At 47.5% G+C, this 24742-nt stretch overlaps 2 protein-coding genes and 1 long non-coding RNA gene across 5 annotated transcripts in view; all 3 read right to left on the bottom strand.

Moving 5' to 3' along the window:
- Positions 1–24742, bottom strand: part of LOC126035259 (uncharacterized) — a 393856-nt gene that overhangs the window by 256323 nt on the left and 112791 nt on the right. The gene's annotated exons all lie outside the window — the stretch shown is intronic.
- Positions 660–24742, bottom strand: part of LOC126035375 (ubiquitin-conjugating enzyme E2 R2-like) — a 96869-nt gene continuing 72786 nt past the window's right edge. For both annotated transcript variants that reach the window (XM_049793913.1, XM_049793914.1), the window contains exons 3-5: positions 22817–22914; positions 5409–5543; positions 660–3916 (exon numbers count right to left, since the gene is read on the bottom strand). In XM_049793913.1, coding sequence (XP_049649870.1) covers positions 3697–3916; positions 5409–5543; positions 22817–22914 — 453 coding nt within the window. In that variant the 3' untranslated portion in view covers positions 660–3696. The remainder of the gene's footprint in view (positions 3917–5408; positions 5544–22816; positions 22915–24742) is intronic.
- LOC126035432 (uncharacterized) lies at positions 20782–22148 on the bottom strand. Its single transcript, XR_007504932.1, has 2 exons — positions 21966–22148; positions 20782–21054 (listed from the first exon to the last, which is right to left on the bottom strand). It is a non-coding gene; the product is annotated as an uncharacterized LOC126035432 (long non-coding RNA).

The following is a 24742-nucleotide window of genomic DNA, read 5'->3' as shown; positions in this document are numbered from 1 at the left end:
CATTTGACTCAGCAGGTGCTGCACTTGGCATTGTTCACAGCACAGCAAATGCAACTCCTGTACACTTGTCCTGCTAATTTTAGCTTGACTGCAGCAGCAAGATGTTGCAAAAACAAACTTCTCCACTATTGCAGGGAATGGGCTAGGCAGGGCAAGCACCCTGAACAAGTGATTGGCAGTGATTACCTCAATTCCTCTGCCAGTCTTCTGCATGACATCAAAGGCCCTTGCTCCAGCAAGCAAGCAAGCTTCCCCCACTGCCTGACCATTTCAGGAGTGCTGTGCTCCTGCCCTGCCAGGGAGCCAACCACCAGCAGCACCCCAGCCCCATGGCAGCAGCAGCTTTACCCCAAGTCCTGCATCCCTGCTGCAGTCATATGACACCATGAACCATCTTCCCACTTGTCACACCCCTTTGCTGATTTAGAAAGACTAAATATAACAGCAAAGGCCATGGCCTTGTGCCAAAGTACTTTTCTAAATCAGTTCAGGCAGACAGCTGTCAACCAGCAGCTTTATTGTCCAGTAACCTTACAGATATTTATGTATAGGCATTGATACTGGAGCAGCACTGAACTTGTAAATAGCTGTTATTCAAACCTTTAAGTAACCCATGCAAATAAACCAGCTCAATTAACAGGGAAATAACAGTACAGGGATATTTTCATTTCACATTTTTATTAGTAGACAGATGTGCAGAAAAGACAAAATATAACTACTGAAGGGGAAGACAACACAAAAAAAATGCATCAATTCTTTCTGGTAAATTATACTGAAGAAAAAAAAAAGGAAGACATCTGGGATTTCAGCTAAGAAAACTACTAAGAAATCTAGTGTACCCTGCTGGCTTCAGAATGGTTGAAAACTGCATTTGAAGGGGCATGTCATTGCAAATGTAAATGCTACTATATTGGCCAAGACAGAAGAAAAAGGTTAAGAAAAAAACCAGAATACACAGATCAGGTAAAATTTTTTCCACAATTTCTTAAATAGTTTAAAAAAAAACACCAAAAAACAACAACAACAAAAAAACCCCAAAAACCCAAAAACTAAAACCTCCTCATATTTTAGTTTGTATCTCAAAAAAGGAAACCAGCAAGTCAACAAGCAGTGACACTGCAGAGGACAGCGGGGAAGAAAAATTAGTCTGGCTAATGTAGGAACTCTCAAAATAGGTTGTTTTTTGTCTTTAAAAAAAAAGTAACACAAGAGTCATGATAATGCATCTTGCAACACCAAGCTTGAAAATACAAGTCACTGGAGAATATGCAGCGAAGACAGTCAAAAGTACAAGGGAAATCCTGAAAGATGCAGTATCATTTCAAACCAAGTCATCAGCACAGCCAGCATTGCCATACTCTGCTCCTTCACTCCCCAACAGCCCCCCAAAAGCTGGAGGTTGGTGTGTCTGTCCCAGTGTCGCCCTGAGATCAGTCTTGCAGCCAGGAGTGCCAGGGGCCAAATTTGCCAACGCTGGCACTGCCCTCACAGGGCTGGAGCAAAGCTGGGGAGTGCCCCACACCATCACAAGATGCAGGGGAGCCCCGCTGCCAGCTCCAAAAAGCACCAGGGGCTGAGTCAGTCCTTGCTGGAAGGACGAGCTGAAGCAGCCCATGTGGGACACTTCAAGAAGGGGCCAGCTGCCTCCCCAGGTAACATGCAAGCAGGAGGGCAGACTGTCACAGGGAGCACTGAGGGACACAGTATCACCACTTGGGCTGCCTTTACTCTGCGGGGGGCAGAGGGATGCACCACCAGCACATCCTGGGGCAGAGGAGCAGGGACTGTCCCTGCTGCAGCAAATCCCAGCAAAGCAATATTTTGAAAACACACCTGCCTTGATCATTTCAGAGCCCCACCAGCCTTCCTCCCCTCCCCACAGGCTGCCTTCCTCTCCTCTTCCTCCAGGCAGCACACTTTGAGCTTGCTCACTCTCATCCTGCTCCTCACCCTGGGACATAGCCCCCAAGCTAATCACAGAACAAGGTTTACTCCCAACAAAGCACCCATCAAGGGACCACAGCTGGTGATATACCATTGAAAACCCTGAGATATACAAAAGGGAGGCATAAACAAATGCCCAAGCCTGCAGCTCTTATCAGGGTAATTGCCTCTGTACCTGTGGGAATGGAGGGTCTCACCCAAGCAGGAGGTGCCAGGGCTAAGAGCAAGAGGACAGGGCTGGCTGCTGATCAAGGGATTATACAAAAGGTGAATTCAGGCCACTGCACCACAGCCGAACAAGGAGAGCACACTGCAACAGGGTGAGGGTGCTGAGGGACTGAGGAAGAGGGTTCTGCAGACACAAGCATGCAGGATCCCCCCTGCCCCACGAGGGATGGCCCTAAGCTCTGCCAAGAGCTCCAAAAAACATGCAGGAGGCCTAGCTCAGTGCACTAGCTGAAGCATGCTGCTAAGCAGTCTGTCAAACCCTGCTGCTGGCCACCTCTTCCAGCCTGAAAGCACTGTGTATCCCTCTGCTGTGGGGCTGCACATGGTCACCTATGCCCCAGCCAGCCAGGCAGGGGAAAGCCCAGCACACATCCATTCCCTCTGCCCTGTGCCCCAGCAGCCACTGCAGGCACAGGTACAGCCTGGCCACCCCAGGCAGGCACCAAAGGGAGCTTTGACTGCTGATGACCCCACACAGCCCCCAGGACTGCAGCAGAGCTGCATTTGCCAACAAATGACCTACATAAGCAACAGAAAGAAGGCTCAGGCCAGCACTGGATTTGGGCTGCAGGAAGCAAGAGCTGCTAGCAAGCACTGGGGCAGGAGGCTATCTATCTGTCTCTCCCACTGCCAAAAAAAGTTCAGGATGAACAGTTGCTCACTGGGCAGTGGGCTGCATGTCTGTTTCCCTCCCTCTGGAGAGGGGCAGCTGGCAGATCTCAGCAGCATGGCTAAACTGAACTTTTTCAACCCCAACCTAGTCTGAAAAAAAAAAAAAAAAAAAAAAAAGCAACCCAGGGCTCAGTTGTACAGATGTGAAGTGTTAAGTGTTTATTTTAGGGTTCATATCACAAGCCTTTTTCAGAGACAAAGCTAATTGTGCCCTCCAGGGCTCCAGGGGCCAGCTATTTCCTAACTTGAGCAGGCTGTAAAGGAATACTGTACCTTTCAGTAACATCCCATCAAGCTCAACACACAGTAGCTTTACACTCTCTGCCCCACACCTTATAAAGGAAAGCCACCACCACAAGGCTAAATGAACGTACACACGCTATTATTGTAAATGGAGCAGCTAAACCTTGGCAACTTGCTTTGTGTGGATTTTTTTTTTCTTCCCAGTAACAGCAGCACTTGAGTTCCCGAAAACCCAGCTTCCAATGGGTTTGTTCCAGCTTTAAATACATTAAACATCTCAATGAAAGACTGTACTTAATTCAAGAATCTAAACATGAGCAAACCTGCTTTACTGTGAGCATTTTGTAGAGAAGTGAAAAAGGGAGTTTCTTTTTAAAAAAAGAAATAATACAGTGATGAAAGGGTTAAGAATGCAAGAATTCAAACATTCTGTGGAGGGTCTCTAAGAGGTCCATAAAAAAGGAGCAAACAGATCCATACAACAGGAGACAAAGTTTTTTTGATCCCCCCCCCCCACACACACACTTTTTTGCCAAACTGCTGCTAGGTTACCGCTGCTCCCTTCTGGCCTGAGTCGGCAGGGCAGTACAGTGGCATAGAGGGAACAGGTCACGACTCCTCATTGCCAGAATCATCATCATCATAACAGTCGGCATCCTCCTCCTCTTCATCTTCATCATCAATGTCGTCATCATACAAGTCGTCATAAAGCAAATCTGAACTGTTGTCATTGGAAGGCACTTTAGTTTTGATGCAGTACTCTGCCAGCGTAGTGGGGACCTTCACGCCATCCTTCTCTGCCTCAGTTTTGGTAGCCAAAACCTGTTTCCTGCAGGGAGAATGACACAGCAATGTGAGCAGGGTCATGTGTTGGCAGCAGCATGGCTCAACTCCCCACCTCCCAGCCAACTCCACCCCTCCTGGCAGCTCAGAGTCAGGAGAGCTGATGTTTGGCTGAAGCACCACAAGCAGCACTAGAAACAGATTTAGTTCCTGCAGCCCCAGGCTTGGGAGCACTCCAAGGGCATTTGCAGCACACACGCTCTCGGCGACATATGAAATCAGTTATTCTACAGGACTCCACATTAGAGACCTGCCAGAGCTCAGATCAAATTTAATTACATTTGTTACAGAAGGGATGTTCAGGGATTTCCTAAGATGACTTATTATGACTTATTGAGGTAGGTTCAGAGATGCCATCCACAGTCACCCTCTACCACTGATGACTCTACCCCAGCATGCTCAAAACTGCAATTCCCACAAGCACTTGGCAGCTCTCAGCTCCCACTGGAGGGTAAGAACAGTCTGAGCATGTGGCTGCACCCCAAGATGCAGCCATAACTCTGGCACTGCCTGGGGATGGCAGAAGACAAGTGTTTCCTATCACCCCAGGACAGGCTCTGGCTGCTGCCTCCTGGCAGCACTCAGGCTGCGAACTGTTGCTGGCCTGTGTTGCCCCCCAGCAGGGAGAGGAACAGATGGCAGCCTGTCCCTTCACCCACACCCACCTGCTTGTCAGTCTGCCATACTCTTATTTATGGAGTACATCCAGCTCCACTGAAGCCAATGGAGCCGGAAGGGATTAAGATAACCTCCCAGCAAGGCTCTTTGCACAACTCAGGCCAGTGACTGACTGCCCTGCGTAGCTCCAACCAGGGGTATATCCTTCACACCCAGCTAGCAGAATCAATGCAGATGTGGTCTTGCCCCAGGCAAGCATGACAGTGGTCCCACTGCAGTATGGGCTGCCCACCTGCCACTCTACAGCAACCCCAGCTCAAATTTACATCATCTCCCTACAGCACCTGATGAACCATGAACTTCTCAGCAAAGGACAGTCAAGACTGCTTCCAGCTAATCAAACCCAGCTTTACAAGCACTTGCCAAACCCCACTGATATTCCTTTGAATTGGAGGGGCAAAATTATGATTCATGAGTGCATTAAGCACAGAATTAGTAGGATGCAGTCAGTTTGAATCACATCCCAAGCAACACAGGCAGTGCTCAAAGGCAAGCAGGGACTTTGACTAGTATTTACTAGCAGCCAATAGGTTTTTCAGAGCATCATGCCAGATTAGTCTAAAAAAGAACAACTTAAAGACAGATCAGCCCAGTCCTCCTGCTCCAGAAGTTTGCACCATTTCTGTGTGCTGAAAATCCTAGAGGAACCAGAAGCGTGGACTTGGAATAAGACAGTAAAATTCATTTCCAAAGGAGCAACCACAGCAAGAAGCTGGTTTCAGCAAATTCTGCAAGCAGCCTGTTTCATAGGATTCAAAGCAGGAGGCCAGTAGCACACCATCACACATGGCAAAGCTTACCTTATGATTTCAGCATACTCCTTGTCTTTCCCTTTACTGTCCCTCCATTTCCTGAACATGACTGACGCATCCACGTTGGCAGGAGAGAATGTGTTGGGCTCATTAAGCAAAGAAATTACACTCAGTAAGATAGTCCTGAAAAAGGTAACCACAACAGCAGAATCAGAGTTAACACATACATAGATTCTGGATGCTGACAACTTCATTAGGTGATGCATCAGAAACTTGTTTAAAGTCAAAACTTAGTTAAGGATAATTAAGGATAGCTAAGGATAATAGTTGAAGTGAGAACAGATATTTATGAACTTCAGACCCTGGCCATCAGCATAGGGAAGATGACACAATACAAACCTCAAAGACCTAATCTGATGACAGACTATCACATCTGTGCACACGCTTGTGATGGGGCAGCAGGCAAAGCTTGCATTAGACCAGAATTCAGCTTGTCCACACCACTCATGGATGGTGCAGGGTTGGAAAGCTGCTTGGTGAGCCTGTTCCTCATGACATTTGGCCTCCCAGCAGAAAGCCAGGCTCTTTGCCTACCCCATGTAGGGAAGGCCACTACCACCCAAGGCCATCAGATAAGGCTGCACTGCCTTCCCTGTCCCACTGGGTGTTAAGAGGTTGGAGCTGTGACCAGGACGCTCCTCAACCCATGCACCACTAAGGCTGCTGTAGCAGCACTCAAGCACAGCAAGAAAACAGTGCAGATGTTTTTCAATACCCAGGCAAGCTGCCAAGGGCCCAGCAGGATTCAGCTGCTAGTACTCAGCAAAGCCAGCATGAGCCAGTCACATAACCCCCAGCAGACAGACAGCCTTCCTGGATTTCTATTGCAGCAGCACAGAACTGCTAGCTGCCCTGCTCTGCTGGCATTTACCAGGGGCAAACACCACCTCCCTCACCCAGTCCCTTCTCCTGCATTTCCTACAACCCTTTGCACTTCAGAGATTCAGCCCTTCACTGCTCTACACACTGCCACAACCAGCACAAAAATCAACAGCAAGTCCCATGAGGCAGTTCTATGTACCCAGCCACCTGGCTGTAGCTACCACTGCAATAGCTTCATGTGTCTGAGATGGTCTTGCTGGCAACAGCTTTCGATTTAAATGGAAGGGAAGAACAAGAGACTTGTCTTGACATACAGCAGTACATAGTAACTTGTATTGGCTTTGTATGGCAAGGTTTTGGTAGCAGGGGGGGTTACAGGGGTGGCTTCTGTAAGAAGCTGCTGGAAGCTTCCCCTGTGTTCGAGAGAGCCCATACCAGCTGGCTCTAAGATGGACCCACCACCAGCCAAGGCAGAGCCAATCAGTGATAGTGGTAACGCCTCTGTGATAACATTTTTAAGAAGGGAAAAAAAAGTTAGGACAGACGGAAAAACGGCAGCCGGAGAGAGGAGTGAGAACATGTAAGAGAAACAAGCCTGCGGACACCAAGGTCAGTGAAGAAAGAGGGGGAGGAGATGCTCCAGGCGCCGGAGCGGAGATTCCCCTGCAGCCCATGGTGAAGACCCTGGTGAGGCAGGCTGTCCCCCTGCAGTCCAGGGAGGTCCATGGTGGAGCAGATATCCACCTGCAGCCTGTGGAGGACCCCACACCAGAGCAGGTGGGTTCCCAAAGGAGGCTGTGACCCCGTGGGAACCCCATACTGGAGCAGGCTCCTGGCAGGACCTTCAGATCTGTGGAGAGGAGCCCACGGAGCAGGTTTTCTGGCAGGACTTGTGACCCCATGGGGGACCCACGCTGGAGCAGTGTGCTCCTGAAGGATTGCACACCGTGGAAGGGACCCATGCTAGAGCAGTTCATGAAGAACTGCAGCCTGTGGGAAGGCCCCACGTTGGAGAAGTTCGTGGAGGACTGTCTCCCGTGGGTGTGACCCCACGCTGGAGCAGGGGAAGAGTGTGATGAGCCCTCCCCCTGAGGAGGATGAAGCGGCAGAAAATAATGTGTGATGACTGTAAACCCCATCCCCCTGTACCGCTGGGGGAGTTTGGTAGAGAACCCGGGAGTGAAGCTGTGCCTGGGAAGAAGGGAGGGGTGGAGGGAAGGTATTCTGAAATTTGGGTTTATATCTCATTACCCTACTCTGGTTGATTGGTAATAAATTGAGTTAATTTTCCCCAAGCTGAGTCTGTTTTGCCTGTGATGGTAATTGGTGAATGATCTCTCCTGTCCTTATTTTGACCCACAAGCTCTTTGCTATATTTTCTCTCCCCTGTCCAGCTGAGGAGGGGGAGTGATAGAACAGATTTGGTGGGCACTTGGTGTCCAGCCAGGGTCAACCCATCACACAACTGCTTTGCAGAACTTGATTAAAGGAGACTACAGCCCCAGCTGTACTTGCATTGATTTAGGGGCACATTCAGAGCAGCACATGCTGAGTACATCTACCAGATCATATATCTGGGATACAATTCCAGGAAATGCTTGGTCATTTGGATACAGAGTTTCTTGAAAGGTTTTGAAACTAAATGCTTCTGTCTGGCCAGACTGTTCAGCACAGTTATCAGGAGAGTCATATACAATTTACTTTCCAGGTTATATAATTCAGTAGGAAAAAGAACAGCAGCTCTGGAAAAAACTGTCTGGTCAGACTGGAATGACGGGCAGAAGAGAGACTGTCTTCTACTTCATCTCAAGAATTCATTTAAAAGCCTTTGATTCTCAGCAAACATGCTGTAAAGCCAGCATGTCAGCTCCAGCATCATTGCAGCAGCTTTACTGTAGAGCAAGCAAAGCCTAGGGAAGGCTGAAGACAGGAATTCATGTCTGGATTTAGCATCTGCTCTACTACACTTCCATCAACAAAGTGAGGAGAAGCCCTGTGGTGCCCCCAGACTCCAAAGTCAGTGCAAAGCTACTTAAATACACCAAGGCAACTGTCTATTAGAGGTGAGGCTCTCTGCACTCTTCGTTCCCTACCAGCACATTAGATCAGCTCCATCCCTGCTGATACCTTAAGAGCTGGACAGTCTCCTCCAACTCAAACCCTGCTGCTGTGGGTAAGCAAGGTGAACAAGGTACAGTAACAGGACAGGACCAAAACCACAAAAAAGTTCAACCACGTGACTGAAAACATCCTCAGCATCAAATATGAACTGCACTGGACTGGATACTGACCGACCCTCTGCAATATTGTAATGGATCTGCTTCTCCCTCAGGCAAGGTTGTTCTATCATGTTGTTTCATGCAAGTTGTTTGCATGAAGAGTGGGGATTTCAAGCCTACCTTCTGATTTCTTACATCCCTCCCACCCCATTCTGTGGAATAGTGTGCTCACCAGCTGCCATGCCACTTTGTTTTAAGTGTTTACAGTGCTGTTGTATTCAAAGTCCCTCTAACATCCCTTTATCAGCAGAGATAAGCCAGTAGAGGCTCAAAGAATCAGACCTGTTAAGTGCTTTTTTCTCTCCATGTATCAACAGAAGGCTCAGACATGGATGAATTCAATCTGAATGAAAACAAACATTATGTATAGTAGCTAGTGCTCCCAAGGAGCACATCCTGTTATATACCTTGTTGAAAAAAATATATTTTTTTTTGTTCCAGCTACTATCTACACTGTATCTTCTCAGAGCCACCTTTAGAGGTACTCATAGATTTGTCTTAGCACATTTTTACTCTCCAGTATAAAGTAAGAGGTTTTGGCTTAGGCTGTACTGACAGTAATGTTAGATCTTGACAGTTTCTGCAACCAGCTCAATGCACTAAAGCAGCCAAAAAAGCCAACAATAAAAATGGGCATCAACTATATTCACAGTTCTGGCCTGAACACCTCAAAGGACAGAGTGAGACTGGGGAAATATGGAGAAGAACAACTAAAATGATCAAAGAGCCTCAACCCCTAAGCCCTGCCACCACTTCGTCAGCTTTATGGGAGATGAGAAAAGCAGCAGTATTCTCTGTGACACAGATCACAGCTGCATTCCTTCACATGTTGCTGGATGTTTGCCATATTTACTTATGCCTGCCTCATCTAGCTCTGACTGATAGGGAAAGTCCATACTGACTGTTTAAAAAAATTAATGAGCAGGCTTGAGACCATTAGAGGTGTCCCAGTTTCAGCTGGGATAGTTAATTGTCTTCCTAGTAGCTGGTACAGTGCTATGTTTTTGAGCTAGGTATGAGAAGAATGTTGATAACACACTGATGTTTTCAGTTGTTGCTAAGTAATGTTTAGTCTCAAGTCAAGGATTTTTCAGCTTCTCATGCCCAGCCAGCAAGAAGGCTGGAGGGGCACAAGAAGTTGGCATAAGACACAGCCAGGGCAGCTGACCCAAAATGGCCAACGGGGTATTCCATACCATGTGACGTCACATCTAGTATAGGAACTGGGGAGTGGGGGTGGGGAATCGCGGCTCAGGGACTAGCTGGGTGTCAATTAGTGGGTGGTGAGCAATTGCACTGTGCATCATTTGTACATTCCAATTCTTTTATGACACTGCTGTCATTTTATTAGTGTTATCATTATTAGTTTCTTCTTTTCTGTTCTATTAAATCATTCTTATCTCAACCCACAAGTTTTACTTATTTTCCCGATTTTCTCCCCCATCCCACTGGGAGGGGGGGAAGTGAGCGAGCAGATGCATGGTGCTTAATTGCTGACTGGAGTTAAATCCATGACAGTCCATTTTGGCACCCAACATGGGGCTCAAAGGGTTGAGATAACAACAGGCCTGTGGGACAGGATTTGGCTGGTCTCAGCAAAACCCCCAGCACTGCTAAATTACTAGAGGGAGGTGTGCTGGAACTTGTCAGCCACAGGCCCTGGGAAGGGTAAGATAAGAACTTTGTTTAGAAGAGACAGAGTGCTGTCTTTATGTTTATACAAGGATTGTGGGCTGGTGAGGCTGTAAAACAATTACCCTGAAAAAGAGGAATTATTGCCCTTGTGGGCTGGTGAGGCTGTAAAACAATCACCCTGTAAAGGAGGAACTGTTGTCCTTGGTCAAGATAGATTGCTGTAGATAGAAGAAGTGTTTAGAAAAATGCCTTTAGCATTAGCCAATCTGTGAATGCTTAATGTAGAATTTAAACCAATCAGCTTAGAACACGCTAGCTTGAACTAGTATAAATGTATGTGAAGTATCATAATAAAATCGACATTTTGCTTGCATCAAGCTGTGTCCCGTCTCTCAATCACGGCACAGGCCTGACCAGAGTTTGTTAAAACAAATTTGTTACAAGCATTCATTATATTGGTCTAAGAGTCACTGGTCACTATGTTGATTTATGAGCTCTTAGAGTTGTGACACTCATTTTTAGAGTTCTGTTATGTATCACCTCACTTGCTGTATATATAGTCCCTGTTCTGCTGCTTGTCATCCGTGGGAGGTGGATTAAGGTTTTTGCTTTGATGTACTGTGTAATACTGGCTTATGGTATGATAAAGTTATCGGTTGTGGGACTAATCCAGTGTTTGCACTCAGCATTGTCATCACCTCTATACTTCGGGAGCGATCTGTGGGAAACTATTAATAGTTACACCATTTACCTTTCCTCCTCGGAGAGCCAATCTATGGGCGAGACACCTTTCTTCCCCTTTCCCTTCTCCTCCAGTCTAGTTACAAGGGCGTTTGAGAATTCTGAAAAATTTTAATACCCTTGGGATGTTGAAACCAGCATGGTCCTACTGCTAGGAAGTAGCATGTTTCTGAATGTAGTTCAGGTCTTGCTTAGGGTTAAACAACTATTTAAGAAGATCACCCAGAGACCTGCCCCAAGGCTGGATAATTATGAGTGGCAGGGTGTGTGGGGTAGTATGGGCAAGTACCTAGGACAGTGGGCACCTCCCATGTTTTGGAACTTCACCCTTGAACAAGTGCAGAACCCGGAAGAACTAATATTTGGAAAAGGTATGCTGTCACCCTTGCAACTCCAGAGAGATACAAATCACTGCAATGTGCTGGGGCCTGGCCCATGCCTATCGAGCCCTGTTCAACACCACTCAGTACCCTCAAGGGGAAGAGAAGGTCTCTGGATCTAAGAACAAAACAACAGGCACCATGGCTACCCAAACCCCGACGACAGGCAATGCAGCCCCTCCAACCCTGGCAACAAGAACTGCAGCTACCCAAACCCCAGCAACGAACACTGCAGCACCTCCAGCCCCAGCAACAGGCACTGCGGCTACTCAAACCTCAGCAAGTGGTACTGCAACTCAACCACCGGACCAACCCGCACCAGTATCAGTTGCCCCCATACACAAGAAATATACAAAAAAATCAGTTCGCTTAGCGAAAGATGAAGATGAACCAGGGCCATCATGGGAACAGGAGGAAGAGACAGAACCAGAGGTAATCACCCAATCCCTATCCTTGAGCGAGCTGCGGGATATGCGAAAAGATGTCCAGCAACTCAAAGAGGATATGTCCTACTCCCCACCTGTAAGGACCAATGTCTCAGCTATTACGAATAGAGTGTTCCTCTGCCCAAGAGAGACAATATAGAAGGTATACACTGCGAGGTGCCCTGTGGTTTTACCTATGCGATCATGGAGAGGACATGAGGAAATGGGATAGAAAACCTACCTCGGTCCTAGATGCACGGGTATGTGAGTTGTGAAGGAAAAACCTCCACGAAAGGGGATTCTACCAGGAAAAATGCCACTCCAGTTTCCAAACAGAGTAGAAGGGCTCATCTTATTTCTGATCGTCTTGAAGGGACTTCTGAGTCAATTTTACGAGAAGTGAGTACTGGATACTCTGACCAGGATTACAGGGGCCCTGCCTCCAACCAGGTGGAGGAAAGGGACAACTGGGTCTACTCGATGGTGTGGATTTGATGGCCTGGCACATCAGACCCACAGGAGTGTAAGGCTCTAGTAGACACCAGTGCACAGTGCACTCTAATGCCATCAAGTTATAAAGGGGCAGAACCCATCTGTATTTCTGGTGTGACAGGGGGATCCCAAGAGTTAACCGTATAGGAAGCTGAAGTAAGCCTAACTGGGAATGAATGGCAGAAACACCCCATTGTGACTGGTCCAGAGGCTCTGTGTATCCTTGGCATAGACTATCTCAGGAGAGGGTATTTTAAGGACCCAATGGGGTATCGATGGGCTTTTGGTATAGCTGCCTTGGAGATGGAGGGAATTAAACAGCTGTCTACCCCGACTGGACTCTCTCAAGACCCTTGAATTGTGGGGTTGCTGAGGGTTGAAGAACAACAAATGCCAATTGCTACCACAATGGTGCAACGGCCGCAATATCACACCAACCGAGACTCCCTGATTCCCATTCACAAGTTGATTTGCCAACTGGAGAGCCAAGGAGCAATCAGCAAAACTCGCTCACCCTTTAATAGTCCCATATGGCCAGTGCGAAAGTCTAATGGGGAGTGGAGACTAACAGTAGACTATCGTGGCCTGAGTGAAGTCACGCCACCGCTGAGTGCTGCCGTTCCAGATATGCTAGAACTTCAATACGAGCTAGAGTCAAAGGCAGCCAAGTGGTATGCCACAATTGACATTGCTAATGCGTTTTTCTCAATCCCTCTGGCAGCAGAGTGCCAGTCACAGTTTGCTTTTACATGGAGGGGTGTCCAGTACACCTGGAATTGATTGCCCCAGGGGTGGAAACTCAGCCCCACCATTTGCCATGGACTAGTCCAGACTGCACTGGAAAAAGGTGAAGCTCCAGAACACCTGCAATACATTGATGACATCATCGTATGGGGCAACATGGCAGAAGAAGTCTTTGAGAAAGGGAAGAAAATAATCCAAATCCTTCTGAAAGCCCGTTTTGCCACAAAAGAAAGGTGAAGGGACCTGCACAGGAGATCCAGTTTTTAGGAATAAAATGGCAAGAAGGGCGTCATCAGATCCCAATGGACGTGATTAACAAAATATCAGCTATGTCTCCCCCGACTAATAAAAAGGAAACACAGGCCTTCTTACATGTCATGGGTTTTTGGAGAATGCATATTCCAAATTAGAGTCTGATTGTAAGCCCGCTCTATCAAGTGACCAGGAAGAATGATTTTAAATGGGGCCCTGAACAACAACAAGCCTTTGAACAAATTAAACAGGAGATTGTTCATGCAGTAGCCCTTGGACCAGTCCGGACAGGACAAGATGTTAAAAATGTGTTCTATGCCGCACACAGGGAGAATGGCCCTACCTGGAGCCTCTGGCAGAAAGCACCTGGGGAGACCTGAGGCCAATCCCTGGGGTTTTGGATTTGGGGATACAGAGGATCTGAGGCTCGCTATACTCCAACTGAAAAAGAGATATATGCAGCATATGAAGGAGTTTGAGCTGCCTCAGAAGTGGTTGGTACTGAAACACAGCTCCTCTTAGCACCCCTGCTGCCAGTGCTGGGCTGGATGTTCAAAGGGAGGGTCTCCTCTACACATCATGCGACTGATGCCACATGGAGTAAGTGGGCCGCACTGATCACACAACGGGCTCGCATAGGAAACCCCAGTCGCCCAGGAATTTTGGAAGTGATCACGGACTGGCCAGAAGGCAAAGATTTTGGAATGTCACCAGAGGAGGAGGTGGCATGGGCTGAAGAAGCCCTGCTGTATGATAAACTAGCAGAAAATGAGAGGCGATATGCCCTGTTCACTGATGGGTCCTGTCGCATTGTGGGAAAGCATCGAAGGTGGAAAGCTGCTGTATGGAGTCCTACACGACAAGTTGCAGAAACTGCTGAGGGAGAAGGTGAATCAAGTCAGTTTGCAGAGGTGAAAGCCATCCAGCTACCATTAGACACTGCTGAAAGGGAGAAGTGGCCAGTGCTCTATCTCTATACTGACTCATGGATGGTGGCAAATGCCCTGTGGGGGTGGCTACAGCAATGGAAGCAGAGTAACTGGCAGCACAGAAGTAGACCCATTTGGGCTGCCATACCGTGGCAAGATATTGCATCCTGGCTAGAGAATCTGGTTGTAAAAGTACGTCATGTAGATGCTCACGTACCCAAGAGTCAGGCCACTGAAGAACATCAAAACAACCAGCAGGTGGATCAGGCCTCCAAGATTGAAGTGGCTCAGGTGGACCTGGACTGGCAACATAAGGGTGAGCTATTTAGAATCATAGAATCATTTAGGTTGGAAAAGACCTTCAAGATCATCGAGTCCAACCATCAACCATGCCCACTAAACCATATTCTGGAGTACCCCGTCTATGCGCTTTTTGAATACCTCCAGGGGTGGTGACTCAACCACTTCCCTGGGCAGCCTATTCCAATGTCTGACAACCCTCTCAGTAAAAAAAAAATTGTCCTAATATCTAACCTAAATCTCCCTTGCCCCAACTTGAGGCCATTTCCTCTCGTCCTATCTCCAGCCACCTGACAGAAGAGACCAGCACCCACCTCACTACAACCCCCCCTTCGGGTAGTTGTAGAGAGCTATAAGGTCTCCCCTCAGCCTCCTCTTCTCTAGACTAATCAGCCTCAGCTCCCTCAGCTGCTCCTCATAAGACTTATGGTCCAGGTCCCTCACCAAATTGGTTGCCCTTCTCTGGACACACTCCAGCACCTCAATCTTTCCTGTAGTGAGGGACCCAAAACTGAACAATGCACTCAAGGTGCAGCCTCACCAGTGCCGAGTACAGGAGAACAATCACTTCCCTGCTCCTGCTGGCCACACTATTTCTGATACAGGCCAGGATGCTGTTGGCCTTCTTGGCCACCTGGGCACATTGCCAGCTCAAATTCAGCCAGCTGTCAACCAGCACCCCCAGGTCATTTTCTGCCTGGCAGCTTTCCAGCCACTCTTCCCCAAGCCTGTAGCGCTGCATGGGGTTGCTGTGACCCAAGTGCAGGACCTGGCACTTGGCCTTGTTGAACTTCATACAATTGCCCTCAGCCCATTGATCCAGCCTGTCCAGATCCCTCTGTAGAGCCTTCCTACCCTCAAGCAGATCGACCCTGCCTCCCAGCTTGGTGTCATCTGCAAACTTGCTGAGGGTGCACTCAATCCCTTCATCCAGATCATTGATAAAGATATTAAACAGAACTGGCCCCAGTACTGAGCCCTGGGGAACACCACTTGTGACCGGCTGCCAACTGGATTTTCACCCCATTCACCACAACCCTCTGGGCTCGTCCATCCAGCCAATTTTTCACCCAGCAAAGAATACGCTTGTCCAAGCCATGAGACACCAGCTTCTCAAGGAGTATGCCATGAGAGACAGCGTCAAAGGCCTTGCTGAAATCAAGGAAGATAACATCCACAGCCTTTCCCTCATCCACTAGGCGGGTCACCTGGTCATAGAAGGAGATCAGGTTGGTCAAGCAGTACCTGCCTTTCGTAAACCCATGCTGACTGGGCCTGATCCCCTGCTTGTCCTGGACTTGCCATGTGAGTGCTCTCAAGACAAACTGTTCCATAATCTTCCCCGGTACCAAGGTCAGGCTGACAGGCCTGTAGTTCCCCGGATCCTCCCTCCGACCCTTCTTGTAAATGGGAGTCACATTGGCAAGCCTCCAGTCCTCTGGGACCTCCCCTGTTGACCAGGATTGCTGATAAATGATGGAGACTGGCTTGGCAATGACCTCCACCAGATCCCTCAGTACTCTTGGACGGATCCCATCAGGTCCCATAGATTTGTGAGTGTCCAGATGGCATAGTAGGTCACTAACTATTTCCTCCTGGTTTAAGGGGGGGTATGTTCTTCTCTTCATCCTCACCTTCCAGCTCAGGGGGCAGAGTACCCTGAGGATAACTGGTCTCCCTATTAAAGACTGAGGCAAAGAAGGCATTAAGTACCTCAGCCTTTTCCTCATCTCTAGTGGCTACGTTCCCTTCTGTATGCAATAAAGGATAGATATTCTCCTTGGGATTCTTTTTACTGTTAACATATTTGTAAAAACATTTTTTGTTGTCCCTTACAAGAGTGGCCAGATTGAGTTCTAGCTGAGCTTTTGCCTTTCTAATTTTCTCTCTGTATGATCTAACAAGATGCCTGTACTTCTCCCAAGTTGCCTGCCCTTTCTTCTGGAGATGATAAACTCTCCTTTTTTTCTTGACTCCTAGCAAAAGCTCCCCATTCAGCCAGGCCGGTCGTTTTCCTCAGCGGTTTGACTTGCGGCACATGGGAATAGCCTGGTCCTGAGCCATTAATATTTCCTTCTTGAAGAATGTCCATCCCTCCTGGACCCCTTTGCCCTTCAGGACCGTCTCCCAAGGGACTCTCTCAACCAGTGCCTTGAAGAGGCCAAAGTTTGCCCTCCGGAAGTCCATAGCGGTGGTTTTGCTAACCCCCTTCCTTGCCTCACCAAGAATTGAGAATTCTATCATTTCACAGTCGCTAAGCCCAAGACAGCCTTCAACCATCACACCTCCCACCAGTCCTTCCCTGTTTGTAAACAATAGTTCTAGCAAGGCTCCTCCCCTGGTTGGCTCACCTACCAGCTGTGTCAGGAAGTTATCTTCCACACACTCCAGGAACCTCCTAGATTGTTTACTCTCTGCTGTGTTGTATTTCCAGCAGACATATGGAAAGTTGAAGTCCCCCACAAGGACAAGGGCACACGATACTGAGACTACTGCCAGCCGCTTGTAGAATGATTCATCCGTCTCTTCAACCTGGTTGGGTGGTCTATAACAGACTCCCAGCACAATATCTGCCTTATTGGCTTTCCCTTTCATCCTCACCCATAAGCACTCCACCTTGTCATCAGAATCGTGTAGCTCTGTACAGTCCAAACATTCCCTAACATAGAGAGCCACCCCACCACCTCTTCTACCTCGCCTATCCCTTCTGAAGAGCTTGTAGCCATCCATTGCAGCACTCCAGTCATGGGAGTCGTTCCACCATGTTTCTGTGATGGTGACTAAGTCACAGCTATCCTGTTGCACAATGGCTTCCAGCTCCTCCTGTTTATTGCCCTTGCTGCGTGCATTGGCATAGAGGCACTTGAGCTGGCCTATTGAATCCACCCCTAACATCGGCATGCTGCCCCCAGGCTCATCTCTAGTGCACCTAGTTTTATCCCTTACCCCCTTCAAACCTAGTTTAAAGCCCTCTCTCTGAGCCCTGCCATCTCACGAGTGAGGATTCTTTTACCCCTTTGAGATAGCTGGATACCATCTGTCACTAGCAAGCCCAGTGCCATGTAAACCTCTCCATGATCAAAACCCCCCAAATTCCACCAATAACACCAGCCTCTGAGCCACATATTAATCAGGTGTGTTTTCCTGTTCCTTTCAGTGTATTTCCCTGCCACTGAAGGGATTGAGGAAAGCACTACCTATGCTCCCGATCCTTCCACTAATCGCCCCAATGCCCTGAAGTCCTTTTTGATTGCCTTTGGATTTCTCTCTGCAATCTCATCACTGCCAACCTGCATAACCAGCAATGGGTAATAATCAGAGGGCCGAACCAGACCAGGGAGTTTCCTGGTAATATCTTTTACCCAGGCCCCAGGGAGGCAGCAGACTTCCCTGTGGGATGGGCCAGGTCTACATATTGGGCCCTCTGTCCCCCTCAGAAGGGAGTCACCTATGACAATTACCCTCCTTTTTCTTTTTTCAGAGGCTGTGACAATGCGTGGGGCTGCCCAACTGAGCCTAGGCACCTCCCTAGATAGGGCTTCATCTACACCCTGATCTTCACTGACCTGGTCCTCAAGTTCCAGAGCCCCATACCTATTGTGAAGTGGCAACTGGGAAGGTGAGGGAGACCGGGAGGGGATTCACCTGCCTCCCCAAGCAGGGACCTGTATCCATTCCCCTCCATCTCTTAGGTCCCCTCCTGCCTGGTGGCAAGAGGTCAGGGGAACCTCCGCTTCTTGCGGAGCCTCCATCTGCTGCCTCTGCCTCAGGGATGGTAGGGTGTGGGCCCACCAATCTATCTCCCTCTCACACTCCCTGGTACTCCTCAACCTTTCCACCTCCTCCTTCAGCTTTACCACCAGGCTGAGCAGATCACTCACCTGGTCACACCTCACACAAGAGGTGTCCCTGCTGACCTCCATCATTTGTGATAGACTCAGGCACTCCCTGCAGCCAGAGACCTGGACAGCTGCATGTTTACATGGGACCTCTGTCTGCGTTGCCACATTTTTCCTAACAATGGCTTTCACCCGAGTGGCAACCATACCTGGGTCTCCCTCTGGGCCAATGCCCACTGCTTGAGTAGCCTTCTCAAGCTTGGAAGAGGAAGATGGGGGCGGCGCCCTACCTGCACTCCCTGCCTGCGCGAACTAGCCGCGCAAACTGCCGCTCCACGCCCTTTCTGACGCGCCACGCCCTGTTCGCCGCGTCACCGGTGCTCCTCAGGGCCGTTCAAATCTCCCGTGGTTGCCCCCGGCAACGAGCACGCCGCGTCAGCCTCTCTCGCGAGACCAGACGGCTCTGGCCAGATCCCCCCACTCTTCCCCGGTGCTCCTGGGCCTCGGGAACCTCCCAGTCTGCCTCAATCTAGCGTTTAGACGCTGACTTACCGTTGCCTCTGCTGGCCTCGCAGCTGACTGAATGCTGCTGACCGAATGCTGCTGACCGTTACGCCGTGTTTATTCATGGCTTGGTGGGCCCATGCCACCTCAGGCCATCAGGGAAGAGATGCAACATATAGATGGGCTCATGATCGAGGGGTGGACTTGACCATGGACATTATTGCACAAGTCCATCAATCAATGTGAAACGTGCTGCAATTAAGGAAGCCAAGCGGTTAAAGCTCCTGTGGTATGGAGGGCGATGGCTGAAACACAAATATGGGGAGGCCTGGCAGATTGACTATATCACACTCCCACAAACTTGCCAAGGAAAGCGCCATGTGCTTACAATGGTGGAAGCAACCACTGGATGGCTGGAAACATATTCTGTACCCCATGCCACCGCCCGGAACACTATCCTGGGCCTTGAAAAGCAGGTCTTGTGGCGACATGGCACCCCAGAAAGAATTGAGTCAGACAACGGAACTCACTTCTGAAACAACCTCATAGACACCTGGGCCAAAGAGCATGGCATTGACTGGGTGTATCATATCCCCTATCATGCACCAGCCTCTGGGAAAATTGAGCGATACAATGGACTGTTAAAGACTACATTGAGAGCAATGGGGGGTGGAACTTTCAAACATTGGGATAAACATTTAGCAAAAGTCACCTGGTTAGTCAACACCAGAGGATCTGCCAATCAGGGTGGCCCTGCCCAGTCAGAATTTTTACATACTGTAGAAGGGGATAAAGTCCCTGTAATGCACATGAAGACTTATGTTAGGGAAGACAGTCTGGGTTACTCCTGCCTCAGGCAAAGGCAAACCCACTCGTGGGATTGCTTTTGCTCAAGGGCCTGGGTGCACTTGGTGGGTGATGCGAAAAGATGGGGAAATCCGATGTGTGCCTCAAGGGGATTTGATTTTAGGTGAGAATAGCCAATGAATTAAATTGTATGATTTTCGTTGCTATATAACCCTGCTACTGTATGTTATCGTTACTGTAATTGTTATATGCTATATCCATAGTATTACAGTAAGAATCACTTAAATCAAGCAAGAATGATCTGTGATAAAACTGAGCAAAGCGCAGTAGCGATGGAACCAGAACTGACTCCGGCATGCAACAATCCAACAGTGGACACCATCCTCCTGCTGCGTCCAATGTCACCTGCTCGTCACACCGCACTGAAGCCCAATCCTGCTCTGCCGACTGAGAGGACTTTGCACCATCCCTCCTGCCCAGAAAGACTGGTATGACAGATGGAGCCCAGAGTCAGGAACTAAATGAACTCAACAAACATTTTATAAACACAACTCAAACTAAAGAAATTATCTGTGTGTGCGTGTATGTATATATATATATAAAATTGTCTATATATCTCAAAAGGACAGAAAAGGTGATCATGATTGACCAGGATGTAACTGAAGGTATGGGAACTGAGCATATGACATCAATGGTATAGAATAAGGGGTGGATACTGTCCTGGTTTTATCTGGGATAGAGTTAATTGTCTTCCTAGTAGCTGGTACAGTGCTATGTTTTGAGTTCAGTATGCGAAGAATGTTGATAACACTGATGTTTTCAGTTGTTGCTTAGTAGTGTTTAGACTATAGTCAAGGATTTTTCAGCTTCTCGTGCCCAGCCAGCAAGAAGGCTGGAGGGGCACAAGAAGTTGGCACAGGACACAGCCAGGGCAGCTGACCCAAACTGGCCAATGGGGTATTCCATACCATGTGACGTCACACCTAGTATATGACCTGGGGGGAGTGGGGGTGGGGGGATCACCACTCGGGGACTAACTGGGCATCTGTCGGCAGGTGGTGAGCAATTGCATTGTGCATCACTTGCACATTCCAATCCTTTTATTATTATTGTTGTCATTTTATTATTGTTATCATTAATAGAATGGAAAAGAAGAAACTAATAATGATAAACTGTTCTTATCTCAACCCATGAGTTTTACTTTTTTCCCCCCCCTGGATTCTCCCCCCATCCCACTGGGTGGGGAGGAAGTGAGTGAGCAGCTGCGTGGTGCTTAGTTGCTGGCTGGGGTTAAACCATGACAGAAGCACAGGTGCTCTCAAAGTTGAAGAATGACATTTCCCATTCCAGACACTTCAACCACAGTCATCTATAGTAAACAGTCAATACTCAGCAGGATTTACAACATTCAGCAGCTGAAGAGAAGCCCAAGGTTACACAGGCAGCTCATTACAAGCATGCTCCCCTCCCACACCTTCAGCCGTGCTGCCTCCTGTCTGACACACAGGAGCCTTGCAAAGCCAGATGGGACCCCCAGCAGGATGCATTTCTATCAGCACTTAGCCCAATGGGTGACGCTGGTAGCAGGCCAACTGTTAAGGACAAGTTTCATTTCTACTTGCCAATACAGCTGAGGAGTGTTTTCTCCCCAAATGTCACCCTTAAGCCCAACACATTCCAAGAGAGTAAGCACCAAAAACTGCACTGTGGTAAGGGAGAGCAGAAATCAGAGAACTAGCACCATGAGAAGTTTCATGTCAATCTTCTTTAGGGTTGTATATAATGAAATACTCAAAATATGTGTGCAATACAAGTAATTAATGCCCAAAGCTATTTCCTATGAGTTGAGTCTTGTCACCTAGTCCTAACCATATCAGATGTATGAAAAAAGTTTAATAGCCATGTGAGAAGAGGGACAGGTGAACATAACTTAGCACTATATAGCTTAAAATAGTATAAGCTTTTCCCCCCACCCTTTTTTTAAAAAAAATCTGAACTATAACTTTGAGAGGTTGCTTCATACTCACTTGTACTTGGTACAGATGGATTAGATAACATTTACCTCAAGCTCTGAAGGTCAGATTCCCAACCCTTCATGACTTCACGCAGCTAAGACACACCATTTCTCCTGAGCCTTTTTAATCTTGAAATAGCATGCTCCAGGAAGAACATCAGTTGTTATAATTTGCTGACAGCTACAATTCCTAGTCTCCTGCCACATTAGCTCTAGTTCAGCACTCTGCAGTGTGTGTTACAATCATATTCCAAGGATCAAGAATCCAATAAATGCCCCTTGCTAGATCTTTGCTTCAACAAAGGCTCTTTTCAAATGAATTTCATGAAGCCAAGTTAGATGAAAGCTGAGTCAAACTATCAGACAGCCCTTTTCAAATCACTGCACTCCCTCAGGTATGCTGAGATCCCTAGCTGGATTTACCAATAAGTAACAGATTTCAAGTTGGGGAACCAGCATCTAATAAATCACTCTGAAAGCAAGCTTAATTCTCATATGATATGCTAAAAATTAGAGGCAATTATTTTAACCTTATTTGGATAATAAATCAGATTAAAAAGTTAGAACAGGCAGTACCTTACTTCAAGGTTTTTCCACTACATCACTTACTACTCCAACTGCACAGGTCAGTGAGCTGCTACTTGATATGAATTTTATCAATTCTTTATTGTCAGTGTCTTGTAATGAGAATGAAATTCAGCTGGTGTTTTAGAAAAATTGAGAGGTTAGCCTTGAATGCCTCTGGTACCTTAGTGATCCTTCAGTTTTTTTGGCAGGAAGAAAACTACCTAGCTAACTGCTCAAGATACCACACTGCAGGACAGGACAGAGACAAATACTGGAAGGCAAACAGTAGGTAGGATTATGCACACAAAGTTACTCCTACTGGGCCTAAATACTCAAAAATGTTCTTTTTCACTAGTGGTATCTTGGAGGAGTTTGAAAAACCTAAGTGTAGGATAACATGGACTGGGAAAGGCTAGAACATTTGAGATAATTTGCTTTAAGAGCATGAAACCCTGTGAACAGGACAGAAGGCTCCACATTGTTAGCCCAGTATCAGGACACACAGCATTTCAGACAGCTTGATAAGTTTGGTTCCCACCCAATTCAAGACCTAAAGCCCCCAAAGTCTTAAATTCTCTTCCAAACCTTTCTCAACACAGGCCTTAGTCTTGGAGAGACATGACAGGCCTTTGAGGTCACCACTGTACATCAGATTCACACTGTTACCTGACATTTTGGGTAGGGTTCCACCTCTCAGATGGCAGCTCTCCACTTTGTGGGTCATCTACAGGTGGGTGAAGAATTGAAATACATACATCTCCATTCTGCAAGACAGAAACAAAAGTTAAGAATAGCCTGGCTTGAGGCAGAGGTCTGATGACTCAACTCCAACACTCTGACTGTTCCAAGCAGTTTAACCTTGTTGATATGGACACCCCAAGTACCAGTAAAAATACATGCAAGAACTGGAAACATTTCTCAATTCTTCCTGTATTATGTTCAAAAGTCTCCTTTGCTAAACAGGATTAGTCTGCAAATTGGTACAAAACAATCTCAAGTCAAGAGGTTTAAAGAATGTAGCAGAGCAAGCAAAAATAGAAATAAGTCATATAAAACTAAATTAGTCTCCAGATAACAAGTACTGTCACAGTGATAGAAGTGAGCTTTAGTCACAAGAGACCCAAAGTAGGGTTAAAAAAAAAAAATATATTTGTTCTCAGTGGTAGCCAAGTTGGCTACAGGAATTTTTTAATTGAAGGGTTTAGCATGCTCTACTAGCTCAGGTATCAAAACAATGCTTCTCCCTGGACACAATGATGTTGAACAGATGGTGCAGGGCAGGCTTACCCTGCTCTCCTAGGACACAGCTGTTTGAAATATCAGGTGAAAAAGCAGGAGATGCTTTCTGAAGGTTTCACTGAAAATCCCTTCCAGCATGCAAGAGGAAAAATATTTTGGCAGCATATGGAAGCCATACAGCCACGTAATCCTCAATCTGTGTTTTACTCACCAGTGTTATAGCCTGAATATAGATTTAAAGCTCCATAATGCCTACCATTTATAAACACTTTAAGAAGCCTGTAAAACCAATTCTCCATCAGCAACAGCACTCTGACATGATTACTTTGTAGGAGTGTTGTAGCAGTATTCACCACAGCTGATATTCTCCACTGAAGTTGACTCCAGGGACTCATGGGGTCCCAATGCCTTACTGCAGGATGGGGTGAAGGTACAGATGGGGCCCCAAGGCCAGCCAGCAGATGTTGGACTCTCCAGGTCCTGCTGGCTTGCTGCCTCTTGCAACTGGCTGCTGGGATGACTTACAAGTTCCCAGAGGCAGCCCCACACCTTCAGGTGGCACAGCCTCAGCTGATGGGCAGCACTCATACTGTCCCTTGTCACCCTGATCCAAGGTACAGGTTGATGATAGGAACAAGAGAGAAGCTGCAGATCAGTTCTGTTCAAGAGCACAGGCTGCCAGTTCCCCACACACCTAGTCTCAGCTATGTCCTGAGGACCCTCCAACACTGCTCAACACACAGGAGCCAAAACACAAAGTATCACTGCTCACAACAATAGCATCCATGCCTTTGAGTCCAAGCCAGTGATCACAGCTACAGATAGCAACAGCTCACCTGAAGGGTATTTGTGTTATAGCCAAACAAGATCCTGCTTCAACATTGGAGGCTTGTGATCAGTATCCAGATTTCAGCAGCACACTAACCCTGCCAGGTAGGCTAATTTAGCAAGCCCTCCCTCATCATTTTGAAGCAGTTTTTTTGTCAAGAACTCAACCAAAAACAGCAACGTAGCACCTGGAGCTGCTGAATACCCAAGCACCCACTTATGTTGCTGGAACAGTTTGCCATAACAAGGCAGTTTCCTTTTTAGGACTACAACAGGCTTGTGCAATCTAGAAAATATTTTTTAATATCATTAGTAAGGTTAACTTCACCTTACAATGTTAGATTATGTTCACAGCCTATTCTGGTTTTATTCATAATTTCCATGAGTTTACCCAGTTTCTCCTTTAACCATCTCTTGGGAGAATACAGTGCTGGTGGCCAGGAGAAGTAAAGGTGTCATGGGGCCTGTAAAATCAGCACAAGGTTTTAGGGATCATTAGTCAATGGGAATGCCTTTCCCCATGTA

Source organism: Accipiter gentilis, chromosome W (genome assembly GCF_929443795.1).
Source record: "Accipiter gentilis chromosome W, bAccGen1.1, whole genome shotgun sequence".
Classification (NCBI taxonomy): domain Eukaryota; kingdom Metazoa; phylum Chordata; class Aves; order Accipitriformes; family Accipitridae; genus Astur; species Astur gentilis.
This window is presented reverse-complemented; position numbering and strand designations above follow the sequence as displayed.